Source organism: Oryx dammah, unplaced genomic scaffold (assembly GCF_014754425.2).
Source record: "Oryx dammah isolate SB20612 unplaced genomic scaffold, SCBI_Odam_1.1 HiC_scaffold_22, whole genome shotgun sequence".
Taxonomy (NCBI): domain Eukaryota; kingdom Metazoa; phylum Chordata; class Mammalia; order Artiodactyla; family Bovidae; genus Oryx; species Oryx dammah.
In genome coordinates, this window is record NW_024070206.1 from 59,278,052 (window position 1) to 59,297,958 (window position 19,907).

Genomic DNA, 19,907 nt, shown 5'->3' on the forward strand with positions numbered 1-19,907 from the left:
GACGTTTGTTCCTTCCTGCCAGGCCGCCGTGCAAACGTGGGTCCATTATCAGGGATGAAAGGCACCCCGGGAGCCTCGAATCTTTGTGGAAATGGCCCCAGCTGCTCGAGAGGCTTGCTGTGGCTCCACAGGGTCATCTCGGCTCCCGAGCCCCTCCAGCTCTAAGCCTGCTGCCCCTTTCCACCTTCTCGAGGCCTGTCTGGGCATCTGGGCCCTGCCCACTGGGGCAGCCATGTCTACTCTGTCTGAGGAGACTAGAGCCTGGACCAGCCCTTGGCGTCCTGCCTCTAGGGCCTCTGTCTCCAGGGTGTTCCATCTCCTCACAGGTGAGCTTGGCCGCTGGACCTGGGCAACCACCCCTCTCACCCCAGGACAGCTCTGCCTGCTTGCAGCTGTGGGAGGAAGGAGTCTGAGGGGCCTGGGGTGAGGGGTTACTGCCTGGGGTCTGCCCCTCTCGAGTCCAGAGCCTTCCCTTCCCTCCTCCATCTGCTCAGGCCTGGGGGGGCTGTGCCTTGTCCGCCATCAGAGCGCCTCCTGAGATCTCAGGTTTCTGAGCAGGGCTGACGTGTCACTGCTGATCCGGCTGTTTTGAGGGGGTCTGGGCAGGGAGCCGGGTGCCCCTCCTGTCAGAGCGGCTCCCCACACATTCCCCATCTCACAGAGGAGAGACGAAGCCTCAGGGAGGCCGGAGGACCTGGATGTGTGGCTCCAATGTGGATCAGCAGGACAGATGCCTGAGGTCCCCAGGGTCTGTCGCCATCCAATCATCTTCCCTCTCGTCACCCTCAGGGACCAAGGTGCTGCTGCCCCGGCCAGGGAGCCACCTGACCTTCCAGATGGGTGGGTGCCCTCCAGGCCCCTGAGCCTCTCGGGGTCCAGCACGACCCCTCTTGTCCTCAAGCTCCTGAGGAACCCTGGCCTGGCACCTGGTGGCGCACCTGCCCAGGTGAGCTCTGCAGAAACGCCTGCCTGGCAGGGCTGGGACGCGCAGGAGCAACTCCTGAGAAGTGGCAGGTGGAGGGGCTGGAGACTGGCATCCCCAGGCCGTCCCGGACTCATCCCTGGGCCCCTCCCAGCGCCTCCCACGTGGAGGAGGAACATTACCAGCTTGAAGATTCTGGAAAGCGTGCCCTGGGCGTCATGCCCCTTGAGTCCCTTGTGAGCCGATTTGTAGTCAGACGCTCTGCCTCCATAGCCGAATCCTGGCTTCTGGCCCTCAGCCCCCTGCAAGAGAGGGTGAGGCTTGCGGTCTGTGCCCATGGCCCGTGGCCCTGCCCCGGTCCACATCCATCCGGCCTCAGCGGCCGCTCGGTCACACACTGGGCGCCCGGTGCCTCCGGCGGGGGGTGGGACCTTCCCTGTGGCAGTGTCTGCCCTTCTCCTGGCTGAGCGGGTCCCAGGGCGGATCAGCCAGCGTCACACACACTCTCCAGAGTCTTCGTCTGCACGGATTAGGGGAAGGGGTGCTGGGACTGTGCTGGAGAAGGGTGGCCACGCCCCTGACGGGAGCCCAGGAGACAACGTTCAGCCCAAGGGCTGTTCTGGCCGTTGGCACAGACCCTTCATGCCAGCTCCCCTGGGGCTCAGCAGCCTTCATCCTTGGGGAATTGGGGGCTCATCCATTTTTAAAGGGCAAAGACACAATTCCCAACTCTCCAGCTTGGAGAGGCCTCTTGCAGGCCAGACCCAGCTCCCCTGGCTGCGCTGTGGGTGCCCTGAGTGTGGATGGACCAGGATTCTTCCAGGGGCTCTGGGCTGTGGGCTGGTGACCACAGAGGGAGGGGGGTGGGCTGGGAAGCCACGTTCCCCAACTGTGCACCTGGGCACCGTCCCAGGGCTGGCAACCGGGGTGGGCCTCAGCAACCCCACTCCCTGGCTGTGTGACTTTGGGCAACTGTCGGAAGCTCTCTGAGCTTCAGTGTCCTCTTCTGTTAGATGGAGAGGAGATGATGGACAACCTGCTCTGAGACTGGAGCTTGTGGCTCTGAACTCTCAGGCTTGCAGCCCCCACCTCCGCCTCCAGCTTCTCTGGGGGGACCCCTCTCACTTCAGGCAAGATGGGGAAAGCTGGCTTCCTGCGGGTAGCAACGACACACAGTGACTGCAGTGTAAAGGCGTGTGTCTCTGGGGCCAGTTTGCACTAGGATAAGCTCTAGTTTCAAAGGGACGCTGCACTGTGAGTGCGAGAAGGAAGGGGGACTCTGGGGCTCAGACGTTAGCGCCTTGGGGTGCATGTCCTTCTCTCGGATCTCATGCAATGGACAGGCTCTGGGATCTCACTTCACATTTTGCCAACAAGAACTGGGACTCTCTCTGCCTGGGCCTCTCCTGAGAATTCTACAAATGAAGTAAAACTGTCTCTGATGGAGCTCTAGAGCCCTTGGCCTCAGCCTGTGGTCCTTTTCGGTTTCAGGAGGGTGTTGTGGGGCTGGAGGGAGCTCGAGAAGCGTAGAGTCCATCCCTCTGGTTCAGAGGTGCTGGAGGTGGGCTCCAGGAGCTTCAAGGATCTTGCAGGCCAGCTCTCTTGTGTTTGGACTGAAGCTGGACCAGGGCCACCTGTCTAGGCCCCCACCCTCCCCCCACCCCGCCCCAGCGCTACTTCTGCGGGTTCCTTTGCTTTCAGCCAGAAACAGACTCTGGGAATAGATGCTGGCCACTCAGAACGAGGCAGCCGCTTTCACGTGAAAATCTGGTCTCAAGGGGTGTCGAGTGCATGAGTCTCGGGCACTACACACGAGGGGCGCCCACTGCTGCCCTCGCACCCACAGTTTCCAGGGACACACTCCCTTGGTCACGGTCTCAGGGCCAAGGACAGTTAAAGAGAGCTGTGCCGAAGGATAGACCAGCATGGGAGAAAGCCGTGCTGTCCCACACGAGCCTGTCATGCTCTGACTCTGTTGATTTTCTCAAGCATAAAGTGCTTCTGAGAATAAAATTCAAGGATTGGTTTTCAGATTGATAATCTGCTTAATTTTTCTCCTTTCAAATTTTTGGTCACTTTTATCTTTGGACAACCTAGAATTTGCCAGAAAAACATACAACATAGTTAGAAAACTAGTGAAATTTTCAGGATCTCCAAACGAAGACAGTCATGCGGTTCTCGGAAACCAACAGACAGACTCACGGAACACAGAGCAGAATTTTGCTTTGGAAAAAAGAGAAAATTAACGAGTTAGTGGGAACAAAAACGGAGACATGGAGAGGCATGCAAAGGCATTCTATTAGCTGCTGGGTTGGAGGGGCCTTAAATGACGGGAAGAAAGAAGGTCTCCTCCCCCCATCACTCCCAGTCATCAGCAGCTCTGCCCTTGTCCACCACGCCTAGAAAGTTAAGAGGCAGGTCGAGTAGTTACTGAAGTAAGATTTCTGGGTCGGAAATGGATTTCATTGCTCAGTGTCACCTTTTTCTCCTGCTGGCACAAGAAGTCTCTCATTAATTGTCTGTGGCTGCTGGCCCACGTCAGTTTTCTACATCATCGGCACTCTTTGCAAATTAATCAGATCAGAAATAGGCTCACGTGTATCTGTATGAATGTCCCAGCAACCTCTCAGTTCACACGGCAGTAATCATGTGTTGGAGCGGTTCCCGGAAGCTTCCTCTGCCTTGTCTCTGAGGGCGGACGCCTCCCTCCCTCCTTCCTTCTTTTTAAAAATGTATTTACTTTTTATTGAAGGGTGATTGCTTTACAGTATTGTGCAGTACTTCTCCAGTACTGCAGTCCCTCCTCCTTCCTTCCCCTCCCTCCTCCCCCCCTTCCCCTTTCCTTCCTTCCTTCTTTCTTCTTCCCTCTTCCCTTTCTTCTTTCTTTCTCTCTAAATTCATGCACTCATTTCTATGTTGCCCACTAACTGTGCATCAGTGAGATGTGGGCTCTGTGGGAGAGAGAGCTTGTGTCTCCAGTGACACTGGAGAATGTGTTTCTGTCTCCAAGACAGACACAGTTCCCGGCCTAGAGGTTAGTGGGTCTCTTTTTATTTTGGAAATCTGATCAAGTAAAGACTGTATCTAATATTTACTGGTAAAGACTGCTGTTTGGTTGCTTAGTCGTGTCCAACTCTCTGAGACCCCATGGATGGGAGCCCACCAGGCTCCTCTGTCCATGGGGTTCTCCAAGCAAGAATACTGGAGGGGGTTGCCATGCCCTCCCCCAGGGGATCTTCCTGAGACCCAGGGATCCAACCTGAGTGGTAAAGAACCTGCACTGGCAGGCAGGTTCTTTACCACTGAGGCACCAGAGGAGCCTTTACTAGAAGGTAATTTGGTTAAAATACAGATCAGCGTTAGAAGTTGGTGTAGACACCAAATTTTACTAGAAGCTGAACAAGTCAGCCCTTTAAAATTTCCATGGACACTTTGTTCTCAGAAATTCCTAAAAAAGGTTTTTCTGGATGGCTTGGTATCTAAGCTTTAGTTATTACTAAATCACAACCCAAACCAAAATCTGGATCACTTAGGTTATAAACTGAGCAACTGAACTCAGCAGCCTTTTGTCTTGACAGCAGAATCATTGTTTCTCAACAGAATGTCAACACCCGGCAGGGTGGGGTTAGCTACTTGGACAGGTGCGCAGGCAGCCTACAGGGACTGGATTTTCTCATCCGCCGTTTTGGAAGGAAGTCAGGAACTTCTCAAAGACGGGGCTCCTCCTTTCCTGGGGAGAGTCCAGCAGAGTCTCCTAGGAGCCCCTCAGTGCGTGGGCCCCAGGGCGAGGGAACAGGAGCGCTGGTGGAGCTAGAAGGAAGGGCCTGCTGTGTGGGGAAGCAGCTGGGGCACAAGCCGGGAGGATGGAAGGAACGTGGACACGCGAGCCTCGGAGAGGGAGAGGACGGGGTTGGGGGGGGGGAGGGCGGGGCAGGCGGCACCTACCCAGCTAAATCGGCTGAGGGACAGTCCTCGCCCCTGCGTGAGGAAGAGAAAGAGAAAGTGACTCAGGGGTCAGTGAAGGCCCGGCGCTCTTTCACACAACAGGAGACACAGTCGGAACAGCACTGAGCTGAGGCAGGAAATCGGTTTTGTCAGACTCAGCGCATCCCTGCGCGTGGCCACGGCCGCCCGGAGCCACCCCGGAGGACTTCCGATCCAGGCAGGGCGGGGACAGAGTGCTATCTGCCTGGGACAAGCGTTTCTCAGCCCATTCTAGTTCCACGTGGGCTCCACGTGGCCAAACATTCTGGGGGGAAATGAGGGAGCACAGAGTCCAGCCCACCGTCTGGCCCGTTTAGGAGCTCCGGGCGGGTGAAGCGATTGCGGCTCGGTGCCTGCAGAGCGCTTACCTTTCCTTGCGATGGAGGAGGTGTGCGAGGTGTCACCTGCAAAGACACAGGGGAACGCGGAGCTGGGGCGTGGTCCCTCCTTCACCGCGGCCCTGACCCCCTCGAGAGGTTCTCCTGTGGCCACCTGTCACCCCCGTGTTCACCCGGCTCGTTTCCAGTTCGCAGCTAGAGGGAGCTGCTTGCTTGGAGGGTCTGGCACCAATGGTGTAAGAAGCCACCCATTGGTCTCTGCCTAGCGACCCTGTTCTGACCCCAGGTGAGGGAGAAACATAGGATTTGAGGATCTGAAAGCACCCAGTGGCACCCGGATCATCCAGAACACTCGGAAAGTGTTTGGGAGGATGTGCACTCAGCGAGGCGAGCCCTTGTGCTGGCGCTCCAGTGACAGTCCCTGTCCCACGCTGATGGAGAGGGCGAGCGTCACAGAGACCCTCTCTGGGGTCGGCAGTCAAGGGCCCCAGATACTAGGAGCCTCGAAAGGAAAGCCCTCAGGTGTGTGGTCCCTAAAGCTCTCATCATCATGAAAAAGGAGGTCTATAAATAGTGCCTGTGCTTTTGCTTTTGTTTTTAAGACTTCATTTTTGTTTAGAGCCAGTTCTAGGTTTCTAGAAAAATTGAACAGTAATTGCAGAGCATTGTCATGACCTACCGTCCTCTGCACAGCCCACCCCCTGGCTTCTGTGTGGTCCACTTGTTACAACTGGTGAGCCAATCTACCACCCTCCCGAGGGTTATAGCTGTGTCCCCTGGGGATATTCGCAGACCCCCCTCCCATAGATTAGAGCTGTCACCTGGGGATGTGCTCAGACCCCTTGTGGATCAGAGCTTAGAGTCCCCTGGGGATATACTCAGATCTCTCCCACCTGGATTAGAGCTGTGTCACCTGGAGACACACTTAGGCTCTCCTGGGCAGGGGCATGGCCGGGCACCCCTCACCCGTCAAACTCGCCCACCCCCGCCCTGCACCCCTCCACTCCCCGCCCCCACGATGACACTCACGATGTTCTTGAAGAAGTGCACTACGGGGTTTTCGTCTTGGGGCCGGCCGTGCTGCGCCTTCTGGGGCAGGGAGCCGTAGTGGGTGGTTCTGGCCGCGTGGTGTCCATCCTGAGAGACAGGGGGAGACATCTGGAAGGTCAGAGGAGATCTTCACGGGGACCTCCCGAAAGCCCCCGGGACAGTGAGCCGCAGCCTCGCGAACGCCCCCTCCATCCCCAGCTCGGGGCGCGGTTCAGAAGGACCCCTCTTGCTCACAAGGTGCTGTCGTCACCAAGTCTACAGCATGCTTCTCGGGAGTTCGGTGCGTTTAACGGGCTCAGTGTTGCTGCTGGGATTCGTGCTCCTGTCTGGATTGGCACTGGGGTCACTGGCACTAGTTACAGGGGCGTGTCCCCACACGCGTCTCCGTCAGTGTCTGACTCCGCAAATCGTCCTCCCACCCCATCCACCAGGTCGGAAGCCCTGCAGTCATCCTGGCCTCTCTCTCTGCTCTATTTCCCCCTTCGGGTCCATTCACAACCCTTATAGGTTTTTCTTTAAAATAGTCCCTGCCTTTGTCTCAGCCCCACGTTGACAGCAAAGCCGAGACTGGGGCAGCCCTGCCCGGGCCCCTCCCTTTCCCACCTTTTCCCGCCCAGATTCATTTGCAAAGAGAGGATGCCCTGCGCCTCCTGTCCACCCCCCCACAGCCACCCCCTGCGTCTGCTCACAAACTGGACCCCTTCTCTGCAGCCCGGGGAGCGGGAGGAGCAGCTAAGAGCTTACACCACACAGCATGTCCAGGCTTCCTCCACTTTCTGAGAACTTGTCTTGGCTTTGAGTGGTCCAGTCCCTCTCTGTCTTTTGAACGAGGTGTCCACGGGCCCTCCAGTCCTCCTTCTGTGACCCTGCGCCCTGCTCGCCCCTCAGGTTCTAAGTCCTTCCTTCTGCGGGTCCTGCGGGGGCCCAGGCTCCCTGCTCCCCCTGCCTCTCCCCACTGTGCCCAGACCCCACCTCCCCGATGCCCAGGCCATGCGTCCTGCAGGCTGCAGTTCTCAGTTTCCCTCGGGCAGTCTCAGCAAGTGACCTGTTTCCTGTGCAGCTCAGTCACAGCCTCCCTCGGGATGGAGCCAGGCCTGGGGGTCACGTGCTGAGCCTCCCTCCCCCCATGGGGCCGGGAACTTCATGGTGTTCGGGTTCCCTGTGCAGGAAACCCAGGGATTTGTGTTATTCCAGGTGGTGCTCATAGTAAAGAACCTGCCTGCCAGTGCAGAAGATGTAAGGGACTCAGGTTTGATCCCTGGGTCGGGAAGATCCCCTGGAGAAGGAAATGGCAACATACTCCAGTATCCTTGCCTGGAGAATCCCATGGACAGAGGAGCCTGACAGGCTATATACAGTCCATGGGGTCACGAAGAGCTGGACAGGACTGAGCGACTCAGCACTCAAGGGCATGGGCATGATGGCATGGGTGGAGGCCGATGCAGTGGACTTTTGAGTTGAAGCCATTGGCCCCGGGGGCGAGCTGCAGCGTTTCAGGAACTGCGGAGACGCCCCGCCCTTCTGACAATAACGCATCCTCTCTGTGGGTGCCGCCAGAAGGCAGATAATCTGCTTCTCCCTGTGTTGTGTTGTCTGCCACCCAGGGCCAATCAGATTCCATCACCGCTGGCCAACCCTACACATTCTTCTCCAGGGAAGGAAAATGTGAAGCCAAGAATTAAAAAAGAAAACAGATGATCTAGGAAACTGTTGAAGTTACTTGTGCATATGTGCTGAGTCACTTCAGTCGTGTCCGACTCTTTGTGACCCCATGGACTGTAGCCCGCCAGGCCCCTCTGTCCATGAGATTATCCAGGCAAGAATACCGGAGTGGGTTGCTGTGCCCTCCTCCAGGGCATCTTCCTTAAGTTTCTCACTTCAAGAAAAATATCTTTTGTGTTGAGACACAAAAATATCTTTGGGTCTAAATATCCAGTGTATCTGGCAAGTGAAGTTATTTGTTAAATAGCACCTTAATGGCCCAAGATAATGAAAACAGCTCAGAATTTTGCACTACTAATGCTTATTTTGGGGTAAGAAATGGCAGTCCACTCCAGTATTCTTGCCTGGAGAATTCCATGGACAGAGGAGCCTGGTGGGCTTTAGTCCATGCTGTTGCAGAGAGTTGGGCATGATTGAGCTAATGAATGCATGCTTACTTTGGTGTTTATATACCATTTTTCTGCAGGATGTGTTGGAATTTTCATCACAGAAACATTGTGTACTTCGATTGGCCCATTCTGTGATTAAACTAAGAAAGTTTCTTAAACTTTATGAAAAGGTTTTAAATAAATGTTCAGTAGTATCATGCAGATCTGATATTGTTAAACTTGTTTATGCTGTGATGTAGTTAATGAAGTGTTGTGTGGACAATAACAACGTTTCACGCCCGAACCACCCACACCAGCTTCTAATGCTAAAAGAAACAGAGTGTCTGTTTTGGTGATTTTTATAACAAGTACATAGGAGAAGAAAACCTCCATGACGTGAGGGTAGTCAATAAGCTTACAGATTTGACACTGAAAGCATGATCCATAAAAGAAACAAAACTGATAAATTGGACCTGATCAATATTTACAACTTTTGCAAAGGTCACTTAAGAGAATGAAAAGAAGCTACAGACTGAGAAAATATTTGCAATCACATATATGATGTGGGACTTGAAACCACAATATGTTAAGAACTCTAAAAAGCAATGGTAAAAACCCCAAACAACCAGGTTTAAAAATTAGACAAAATGAGTGACTAAACACTTCATTGCAAAGGATGAGCAGAAGGCAAGCAAGCACATGAAGAGATGCCCAAGATTTTTAGCCATTAGTGAGATGTAAATCAAAGCCACCCAGAGACACCACTACCCCCTTATTAGAATGGCTGAAGTAAAGGATACTGACAATACTAGGTGTTGGCTAGGATGCTGGCAACTGGACCTCACATGCATTGCTGGTGGGAATGCAAAATGGTATCCTCACTCTGTAACACAATTTGAGTCTCTTATAAAGTTAGCCATGCACTTACCATATGACTCAGCAATCCCACTTCCTGCTTTGAATGAGAAAAGAAAAATTACATGTTTTTGGAAGTGATTTTTATAATTAATGTATTCATCTCTGCTCTTTTGATGCAAGTAATTTAAATCTTAAAACTTACAATCACACAAAAGTTGGCCATGAATGTTTATAGCAGCTCAATTCATAATCACTAACTCTGTAAAGGACCCAAATGTCCCTCACTGAATGAGGTGATAAACAGACGATAGTGTGTCCATGCGAAGCCATACTGCGCAGCAGTAAGAAGGAGCGACTTTGATACACTTGACAACTCAGAGGTGTCTCCAAGGCACTGGGCTCGGTGAAAGAAGACGTTCCCAAAAGCCTTCATACTGTGTGATCTCACACACACATGACAGTCTTCAAAAGACTGCACTACAGGGAGGGTGACGAGAGCAGGGCTTGGCCGGGGTCAGGGGTGGGGGAGGGAGGCGGTGGTGTGAACTGGAAGGGAGGTTTGGGGGCGATGCGTCCCTATGGTGGTGGCAGCCATGTGCGTGTGAGAATTCACAGACCTGCACACCGTACACAAGTAGTCTCACTGTGTGTGGTCCCGCCACTTCATGGGAAATAGATGGGGAAACAGAGGAAACAGTGAGAGACTTTATTTTCTTGGGCTCCAAAATCACTGCAGATGGCAACTGCAGCCATGAAATTAAAAGACGCTTGCTCCTTGGAAGAAAGTTATGTCAAACCTAGACAGCATATTAAAAAGCAAAGACATTACTTTGCAGACAAAGGTCCATCTAGTCAGACCTATGGTTTCTCCACTAGTCATGTACAAATGTGAGAGTTGGACTATAAAGAAAGCTGAGCACCGAAGAATTGATGCTTTTGAACTGTGGTGTTGGAGAAGACTCTTGAGAGCCCCTTGGACTGCAAGGGCATCAAACCAGTCTATCCTAAAGGAAATCTGTTCTGAATATTCATTGGAAAGCCTGACGCTAAAGCTGAAACTCCAATACTTTGGCCACCTGATGCAAAGAACTGACTCACTGGAAAAGACCCTGATGCTGGGAAAGATTGAAGGCAGGAGGAGAAGGGGACGACAGAGGATGAGATGGTTGGAGGGCATCACTGACTCAATGGACATGGGTTTGGGTAGATTCCGGGAGCTGGTGATGGACAGGGAGGCCTGGCGTGCTGCAGTCCATGGGGTCGTGACTAAAATGAACTGAGCTGAACAGGACCCCTCAGAGTGGCAGCTGAGGGAAGCAAGCCAGTTCTGCAGCAGGGTTTCTGTATCCGGGGTTTGTCTGCTGAGACCCTGGGGCTGGTCCTCACCCTGTCTGCGCATCACTAGAAGGTTCTGTGGTGAGCACAGGAAGAAGCACGAAGAGCTTGCCTGGTTGCTGGCAATGACGCCCTCATGCAGAGCTGGGGAGGGGCCCGCAGTGCCTGAGTCACCCTTACATTTTTTTTTTTTTAATTTTGGTAAAACATACCTAACATGACCCAGAGATCAAATTGCCAACATCCACTGGATCATCGAAAAAGCAAAAGAGTTCCAGAAACACATCTATTTCTGCTTTATTGACTATGCCAAAGCCTTTGACTGTGTGGATCACAATAAACTGTGGAAAATTCTGAAAGAGATAGGAATACCAGCTCACCTGACCTGCCTCCTGAGAAATCTGTATGCAGGTCAGGAAGCAACAGTTAGAGCTAGACATGGAATAATACACTGGTTCCAAACAGGAAAAGAAGTATGTCAAGGCTGTATATTGTCATCCTGCTTATTTAACTTCTATGCAGAGTACATCATGAGAAACCCTGGGCTGGAGGAAGCAGAAGCTGGAATCAAGATTGCCGGGAGAAATATCTATAACCTCAGATATGCAGATGACACCACCCTCATGGCAGAAAGTGAAGAGGAACTAAAAAGTCTCTTGATGAAAATGAAAGAGGAGAGTGAAAAAGTCGGCTTAAAGCTCAACATTCAGAAAACGAAGATCATGGCATCTGGTCCCATCACTTCATGGGAAATAGATGGGGAGAAAGTGGAAACAGTGTCAGACTTTATTTTTGGGGGCTCCAAAATCACTGCAGATGGTGACTGCAGCCATGAAATTAAAAGACGCTTGCTCCTTGGAAGGAAAGTTATGACCAACCTAGACACATATTCAAAAGCAGAGACATTACTTTGTCAACAAAGGTCCGTCTAGTCAAGGCTATGGTTTTTCCAGTGGTCATGTATGGATGTGAGAGTTGGACTGTGAAGAACGCTGAGCGCCGAAGAATTGATGCTTTTGAATTGTGGTGTTGGAGAAGACTCTTGAGAGTCCCTTGGACTGCAAAGAGATCCAACCAGTCCATCCTAAAGGAGATCAGTCCTGGGTGTTCATTGGAAGGACTGATGTTGAAGCTGAAACTCCAGTACTTTGGCCACCTGATGCGAAGAGCTGACTCATTTGAAAAGACCCTGATGCTGGGAAAGATTGAGGACAGTAGGAGAAGGGGATGACAGAGGATGAGATGGCTGGATGGCATCACCGACTCAATGGACATGGGTTTGGGTGGACTCTGGGAGTTGGTGATGGATAGGGAGGCCTGACATGCTGCGGTTCATGGGGTCGCAGAGTTGGACACGACTGAGTGACTGAACTGAACTGAACTAACATGAAACCTACCATGTTGCCATTTTTCACTGCACATTTTGGTGTCATTAAGTACATTCACGATGTTGTGTATCCATCACAGCATCCAGCTCCAGACCTTTCCTGTCTTCCCAAACCAACGTGCCACCCAGCAGATACCGGGTCTCCTCCCTGGTCCTGGCCCTCTGGAGAGCCCCACCCTAGGGCCCCTGTGACTGGCGGCGCCAGGGACCCCTGGCCAGTGAGATCACCCAGTGCTTGTTCTTTGGGGACTGGCTCCTTTCTGTCAGGCGTGGCTTGCGTCCGAACTTCCTTCCTGCTCAAATGCCATCCCTGGGGCCATGTAAACCACATTCTGGTCACGCATCGCCGTGGTTGTTCCCACCCTGGCCGGGGCTCAGCCCTTGCGGTGCCGGCGGCTCTGGGGGTGTGGCCCAGCCTGCTTCTCCTGAAGTGCACCCCTGACTCTGTGAGCCGGGCGGCCGAGACCCCGCGGCTGCGCTGAAGGCCCGCCCGTGCTGGGGAAAGGTGCTCCGTCCAGCCCGGGGGCGCCGGGCGGAGAGGCTCCGGCCAGGCCACCGGCGGTCTGTGCATCAGCGGTCAGAGCAGCGCCAGCCCTAGTCACCCAGGCAGGGCAGGAGCCCCTGGCCGTCCTGGAGGCGTGCTTTAAAGACAGCGGGGTTTATCTTGTTACATTTCACAATTTGCGGGGAGCAGATACTGCTTTCCTCATGCCTTGCCATAAACAAGGGGGTCTGTTCTGTCCTGTGGGGGGATGGAAGGCCGGGGAGGAGGGAAGAGGGTGGGGCTCTCCGGGCACCCAGGGGGCCCTGCAGCCTCACAGCCCCACATGGACATGGGGGTGCGGCCTGGCTGCTGACACCCCCGCAGCCTCAGCCAGTCCCCTGACCCCACCTCTGCCCCCACCCTGGGGACCCCAACCTCTGCCTCTGAGCTTGTGACGCACACGTTTCCCCCTCGGGAGAGCCCTGGACTAGGCTCCTGACTCAGGACAGGGTGAACGCTCCTCCTCTCTGCTCAGAAAGCACAGAAAAGCCAGAGCCGCTCATACTCTGAATTATTTGCCAGGACTGGCATCTCTTTGTTTGCATCTATCCTGCTTCCTGATGCAAAGAGCTGACTCCTTGGAAAAGACGCCGATGCTGGGAAAGATTGAAGGCGGGAGGAGAAGGGGACGACAGAGGCTGAGATGGTTGGATGGCATCACCGACTCAATGGACATGGGTTTGAGTAAACTCTGGGAGTTGATGATAGACAGGGAGGCCTGGCCTGCTGCAGTCCATGGGCTTGAAAAGAGTCAGACATGACTGAGCGACTGAACTGAACTGAACTGATCCTGATCCAAGTAGCTCGCCCACTTTGCAGGCGATGGAAAGGCAAAGGAAGAACTTGAAGGGCGGTCCTGCTATAAAATAAGAGCTGGGCCAGGACAGAGGAGGTGGGGAGGGGCAAGCAGCAGTCACTTCCGACCCTGAGAGATCAGAAAAGGAAAAAGGGCCGGAGGTGGAGACCCCCACCCCACACCACACTGGTCTACACGTGAGGTTAGGATGTCAACACATTCTCCCCAAAGTACACAGAGCTGAATATTTGGGAAGCGAAGTTAGAAAATTAGTCCAGTTTTTTTTTTAAAATGAAAGCTTCAGTTGTTCAGAAAAATAGGACTTATTACACAGGGATTTCAAATAAAGTAGAGAAATTTGTAGAAGAAATCCTGCCGCTCAGGGCTGTGCTTTGTCCACATGCTGATGAAGCACGGGCAGACCTGGCCTTCTGTACATGGGAAGATGTGAGTGTGCAGGGCCTTGGCACGTGATCACGGCACGGGCAGGGTTACATGCCGCTGACATGTTACTCTTTCTTGACGTAACAATTAAAACAAAAATGAACTTCTTGGTGGCAAATAAAATAACGTTATGCTAAAAAATCTAAATACGATGGAAGGAAAGCCATGGGATAAAGGACAACCGGTCATTAATTTTTAACATAAATTCCTTTTTCCATTAGCCTGTTTGAAAAATTATGGTTAATCCCACCCCCCCCAACTTGTGATAATGTGTATTTCACCAGCAGGGGGAGCTCGTGCACTTGGCTTGCCAGTCCCATCTCCAGACACCATGAAGGATTTTTAACTATTTTCCAATTTGTTCAAACGTGCAAGTAATAAGAGGAGATTAGTTTTCGCCTGACACAGTGAAGATCAATGGTCATCAGATTGGGTAAAGATTCACTCCCTCGACTCTGACGGCTGTTTTATGAAAATAGGGTCGAGGCATTTTTCTGCATCATCATTTGCATTTGGATTTGATTAGAGACGAAGGGATGGAATTGTTCCTTCAGAAGAAAATGCTGCAGCTTGGAAAAATGAACACCCACTGTGTCTGGGGTTTGTGCTCAGGGGAAAATAGAGTCCTAGAGCTTGATTTAGTTCTTGTCTGCAAGAAGAATTTAAAATCTTTCCTGAAGAATTGATTCTTTCAAACTGTGGTGCCGAAGAAGACTCTTGAGAGTCCCTTGGACAGCAAGGAGACCAAACCAGTCAATTCTAAAAGAAATCAACCCTGAATACTCATTGGAAGGGCTGATGCTGAAGCTGAAGCTCCAATATTTTGGCCACCTGATGCAAAGAGCTGACTCATTGGAAAAGACCCTGATGCTGGGAAAGATTGAGGGCAGGAGGAGAAGGGGGTGACAGAGGATGAGATGGTTGGATGGCATCATCAACTTACTGTATATGAGTCTGAACAAATTCCAGGAGACGGTGAAGGACAGGGAAGCCTGGCGTGCTGCAGTCCATGGGGTCACAAAGAACTGGACACAACTGAGTGACTGAACAATCCGGATCCACCATTAGAATGCCAGTGGCGGAAATTTGAGTGAATCCTGGGTCTGGGACACGGTTCCCCACTGCGTCCACCCTGCTGAGCTCTGCACCCTAGACGCAGTCAAACCAGTCAATCATGGGGACAGGTGGACCCTAGAGCCTGGCTCCCTCCCCTCTCTCTGCCCAGGCTTCAGTTTGCTGGCCTCTTGTCCGGATGGATGACGCTGGGTGAGTGCCGAGGAGGGGCCAGGAGAGTAAACGCCAGGCGGACAGGCATCTGAGGATTGCCCAGATGCAGACTCACGGCTTGGAGATGTCACACAGGAGAGACGCGCCTTTAGAGGACCCGCGCTCTACCTGGTACTTTGGAGTGCAAGGCTCTGACCTGCGGTGTGTTACAAGGGGAGCGCGTTTCTGGCCCTCACAGAGCGCTGGCTCCCTCAGGGCTCAGGCGGTAGCGAGAGGCACTCTGGCTCCTGCACTTGCCCTCTGGTGTCGTGCGCTGCGGTAGGGAACTCCGTCCTTCAGTCACAACGTGTGTTGGGTGATGAGCGTTGGTAACACCTGCTCCATCTTTTCTGCATTGTGGGAAGGGACGTGAGCTCTTTGTGGAGCTGCTGTTTGGAAACTGCTGCCCTTTTTAAAACTTGAAATCGAGCATTTTCATGGACGTCACCAGCATAGGTACCCTCATGCCAGGGTGCCTCACCCACCATCTGCCGGTCTGTTGTGATGGGTATCTCCGAGGTGCCCTGGGTCTGGCCCATCAACAAGCCCCTAACCCTGTGACGGGGACCTTGAGGTGACCGAGGCCCACGTCCTGCACTCAGGGACAGGTCGAGGCGCCGTGTCAGAAGGATGCAGCCCAGCGTGACCTCTCTGTGGATCAGCCTCAGCCGTGTCCAGATGGTCGTCCAGAGTCTAAAAGCAGGACCGTTTTCTTTCTGGCACTCTCTTAGTCAAGTCGATCCTGGGAGTCAGGCAATGCATGCAGCCCTCTGTGTCCCCAGGGCTGATACAGAAGAGGAGCAAGGAAAGTGGTTCCTCCGTGTTTTATGGGGTGGACGTGTGGTTGTTTTCACCTCATTTTACCAATGTGGACATGGATACTCGAAGGGGTTGTGTGAAGGGGTGAAAAGCTTCCAACGAAGCAGCTGTGCAACACACACACACCTTGGTGTTTCGGTTCACAGGTTGAATGTGGTAGAATTCCGCTTCGCCCACAGAGCGGCGTTAAGGATACACACCCTCAGTAGATGGTTCTGTCAGTGGTCTAGAGAGTGAAGGAATTTGCCTTTTGCTTTTTTCAAACTGCAATTTGCGTTTTGATTTTTCCAAAATAAAAACCTTTGGCTTTTTGGAAGCCCGGATCCAGCGGCTTGTCTCTTTCACCTGCTTGGAACCACACGCTCCAACAGTGTGGGTGTCATCCTGACCTGCCGACGATAAGGCAGAACAGAGGGAGACTTGGGATCAGCAAGAGAGTTGCTTCTTGGGAAAGTGTTAAGAAAACCAAAAATGCTTCTTCCACATTGTTGTCTTTATATTTGAGAACCAGGAAATGTAGTCATGATGGAACGGCTTTTCTTTTCCTGCCCTTTTCCTCTTGCCTCACACTTCTTTGGATGGTTTACAAAACTCCCCCAGAAATCTCATTTTGGTGACTACAGAGAGTCGAGAACTTATGGAAGTCCTCCTCAAGGATTTTCCGAAAAAGCAGCATTGTGAATTTCTTGTGCTGAAAGACTCTAATCTGGGGTAGTCCCGTCTCTCGGCCCGTCTTTGGAAGGCAGGGTCGTGGCAGTTATGTGCTCCTGTGGCATCTGGCTCTGAGTTAGCTGCCGGTAAAATATTATCTCCTAGAGCATGTGAACTGGAGGTCACAGGCCTGCAGAAGAGACAACACATCTGCTGGAAACTATCGGAGCTGCAATGCGCCCCCTTTCAGAGCTGGCCCCAATGACCATGGCGGGTTTTTGCTTCAACAGCCTGACCCCGCGATGCTCCGGCTGTTCCCAGAAACCACTGGACAACGAGGCCGATCTTGTTTATGTAAGTTTTTCAGAGGAAGCGATTGCTCCACTTCTGATCAACCAGCCCCCCGGTACGCCTCAGGGGAGGGTGTTAGATGCTTTCTGGCAAGGTTGCTGCATTTCGATTGTGCAATCTGGGGAGAGAATTCTTGTTAGTCTGAATGATCCTTGCAGTCTGCCCTTGCGTTTTCACCCTCAGCAAGTTTAAGAATATGTTTGCTCCTGAATCATCGACACGGCGGAGTTTACTTAAAGCAGGGGCCTCTCTTTTTTAGAGAGAGCCGTGCTGTGTAAGCAGTGGGCTTTGCTCAGTTACAGGAGGAGCGCAGGCAGAGCTTTCGTTTAGGTGGAGATTTTAGGTGGCCTATTGCCTGTTCTCATGACACGTTTCATCTTGGCCGGAGCGTGGTCAGTGTTTGTGGGGAGCTGTCTCATACTCTGCCCAGAGGGACTGTCGCCTGGGCCGAGATAGGAGGGCCTGGCTTCCAAGCTGGAGAGTGTCTACTTTCAGCAAGTTGTGAAGCTGAAGGCAGTGGGGGGTGGCGGGAGGGAGGGCACATTGGCCTATTTCCCTCTGCGATGTTTCACCTGAAACGAGGGAATCAAAGCCCCCAGCCTCTTCTGAATCAATTCTTTGCCTCCATCGATGGCCATGCAAGGACTGGATTAGAGGCCTCCGGGCAAGGATGGAACGAAATCTCCAGGCTGTGGGTGTGAGATCACCCTGGAGGGAAGTCGGTGTCACAAGTACAGCGGACGTGTCTGCTGGTTCTGTGAACACGCAGTGGCTGCCTGGCTTCTGATGGGGGCTTAGCCTCAGGTGGAGGCCTTCAAGGCCGGCCTCAGCTCTCACCCCAGGGAGTAGACCGGCAGGGGGAGGAGGCGGCCATGTAGGGGATCCCGGCTGGAGCTGGGAGCTGCCGTCAGTCCACGAGGATGCCGCCCACGGTTGTGTTTTCTACCTGTCTTGCATCACCTGATACGGAGCCTCCAGGAGGGTCCCTCTGCCGTGACTGGGCCACCCTCACTGTCCAGGAGCTAGACCTCATTCCTGTCTCGGGCAGCGCTGGGGAGCTCATGGCCAGACGCCCGGGCTCATGGTCTCCAGAGGAGGGGCTCAGTGCTGCTTCTCAAACAGGGCGGCGGGCTGGTGCTGAGAGCAATGCTCCTGAACGTGGGCACGCAAGCTTCCCTGTCTCCTGTCCGCAGGAGGCAGGGCTGGAAGTTGGCATTAACTGCTCCGACTTTTTTCTTTGCTCCCATTTTGGAAGACCTCAGTGTGTCTATAGTATGCACATGACTTCCCAGCATAAACATCCTGCTAACGCCTTGGTAGCTGTGTAAACCAAACAGTCTCCCAGGGCACCTTTTCTCGGCTTAGAACTCAGTCGTCTCCTTATACAGAATGGCAGCGGGCGGTGTGAGGGATGCAGAGTCTGGAAGGCTTATTTTGGGAGGAAAAGCCAAGTTGCAACAGGCTTTCCTGCAACTGAAGGCCACGGGCCCCTGGGTGGCTGGGCTGTGAGGCAGCCCCTCAGGGTAGGGAGTGCGGAATAGACCCCAGGCATGACCCCGGCCTGACCCCTTGAGAGGGCCAGCCCCTGGAGACCCAGACAGCCTGCCTCACATCAGTGCGGCCCCCAGGGAGACTGATCTGCTCTGGGTCCCCACGGCCAGACCATCAGGGCCTGTCAAGACCACCCAACTCTGGTCTGAGCCATTTCCTTGGAAAGGAGGAAGAAATCGATTCAGAAAACCTGGAGACGTCAGAAAACCTGGAGACGGAGTACGAGGGAAGTGTCTGGAAGGCTTTCCGTATGAGCACAATGCCTGGGGCTGAGGGCTGACAGAGGTCTGTCCCCTGAGCAGAACAAGGTCTTACATGCCTCAGGCACGCAGAGTCGCCCCTGAGCCCCTGCCTCGGGGCTGGAGGGGGCTGTGCTGGTCACATGGTTGCAAAAGGGCCCTGAGACAGGAGGAAATGGCCGTGGGTCCGTCCCCACAGAGATGCTCGCAGTCCCCAACTCTGACTCTCCGGTTGAGACGCTGAGGCCAGGAGTGCAGGGGCTGCAGCCAGAGCTGGGCTGTGGGGCCCCGGGTGGGGGGTGTCTGCACCACCCGTGATGCCCAGTTTACCGGCAACAGGGCAGTGCTCCCATTTCCCTCCATCAGCCCGGGGTCCCGGGGCATCGGCAGGACAGACGGTTGTTTCTGACGTCACTGCCAGTGGCTGGGGAGGGAGGCTCAGAGCAGACATTGCAGGTGGAGGGTGAGAGCAGACCCTCAGCACGTGCTTCCATGCACACTCCGCGCTTCTCCAGGCGCCAGGAGCCCAACTCGGTGAGCCCCAGCCCCTGGGACGGTTGGTGCAGGTTCAGAGTAGGGAGGTCGGCTCTGGACAGACCTCTGGGTGCCCCTCCACCCCTCAGGCGGGTGGCCCCACAGTGACCTCTGCAGGCTTGTAAGGACTGGGCCCCCAGGGGCTGCGAGTGGCAGGCAGGGGCTTAAGGAAGCCGGTAAGAGCAACTGCCGGGCGTGGGAGCAGGGCGCTCTGGCTCTGCCTGCGTCTCCAGGCCCAGAGGTGCAGGTGCAGGTGGCACAGGGCCTGACCAGGCACGGCTCCCTGCTGCCCTCTCCGGGCACCTTTCCGCCTCCTTAGTCCATGTGACCTCTGGATGATGCGGCCTTTGGAGGCCCGGCCGTGCAGGGTCGGGAGACCTGATGGGGAGCCGGGAGGAGGAGGCCCTGTATCCCCCATGGAGCCATCTTCCCCGCTGTACATGCTTCTGCTCCTTGTTTCTCCCTTGGAGCCTGTGCTTTTCAGACTCATCTTGGGTCCTCCAACGTCATCTCCTGCGTGGACGTGGGCTCCCCGCCACCTTCAGGTCCACCCCCGAGTCAGGCTGGGGTGGAACTAAGAAGTGATGCGTCTCCTGGAATCGAAGGGCTCCTCGTGGGAGCCCCATTCTTGAAGGGCCTCCAAGGCGATGAGCCTGCTTGTTTCTTGACAAACAGCCAGTGGGGCTTTCTCACCCTTCCTGCGGAGTTTGTGCAGAGAGACAAAAGGTGGAATGTTCCGGAAGGTCTG

The 19,907-nt window shown here is 53.9% G+C and overlaps 1 protein-coding gene across 4 annotated transcripts in view; it reads right to left on the reverse strand.

Annotated features, from left to right (window-relative positions):
- The window catches only part of LOC120880948 (myelin basic protein), an 83,486-nt gene that overhangs the window by 4,765 nt on the left and 58,814 nt on the right, over positions 1-19,907 (reverse strand). For 2 of the 4 annotated variants that reach the window (XM_040264372.1, XM_040264374.1), the window contains 4 exons: positions 6,274-6,381; positions 5,275-5,310; positions 4,868-4,900; positions 1,105-1,224 (listed from right to left, as the gene is read on the reverse strand). In XM_040264372.1, the coding sequence (XP_040120306.1) occupies positions 1,105-1,224; positions 4,868-4,900; positions 5,275-5,310; positions 6,274-6,381 (297 nt within the window). The remainder of the gene's footprint in view (positions 1-1,104; positions 1,225-4,867; positions 4,901-5,274; positions 5,311-6,273; positions 6,382-19,907) is intronic. The other 2 variants (XM_040264375.1, XM_040264373.1) reach the window with 1 other exon arrangement.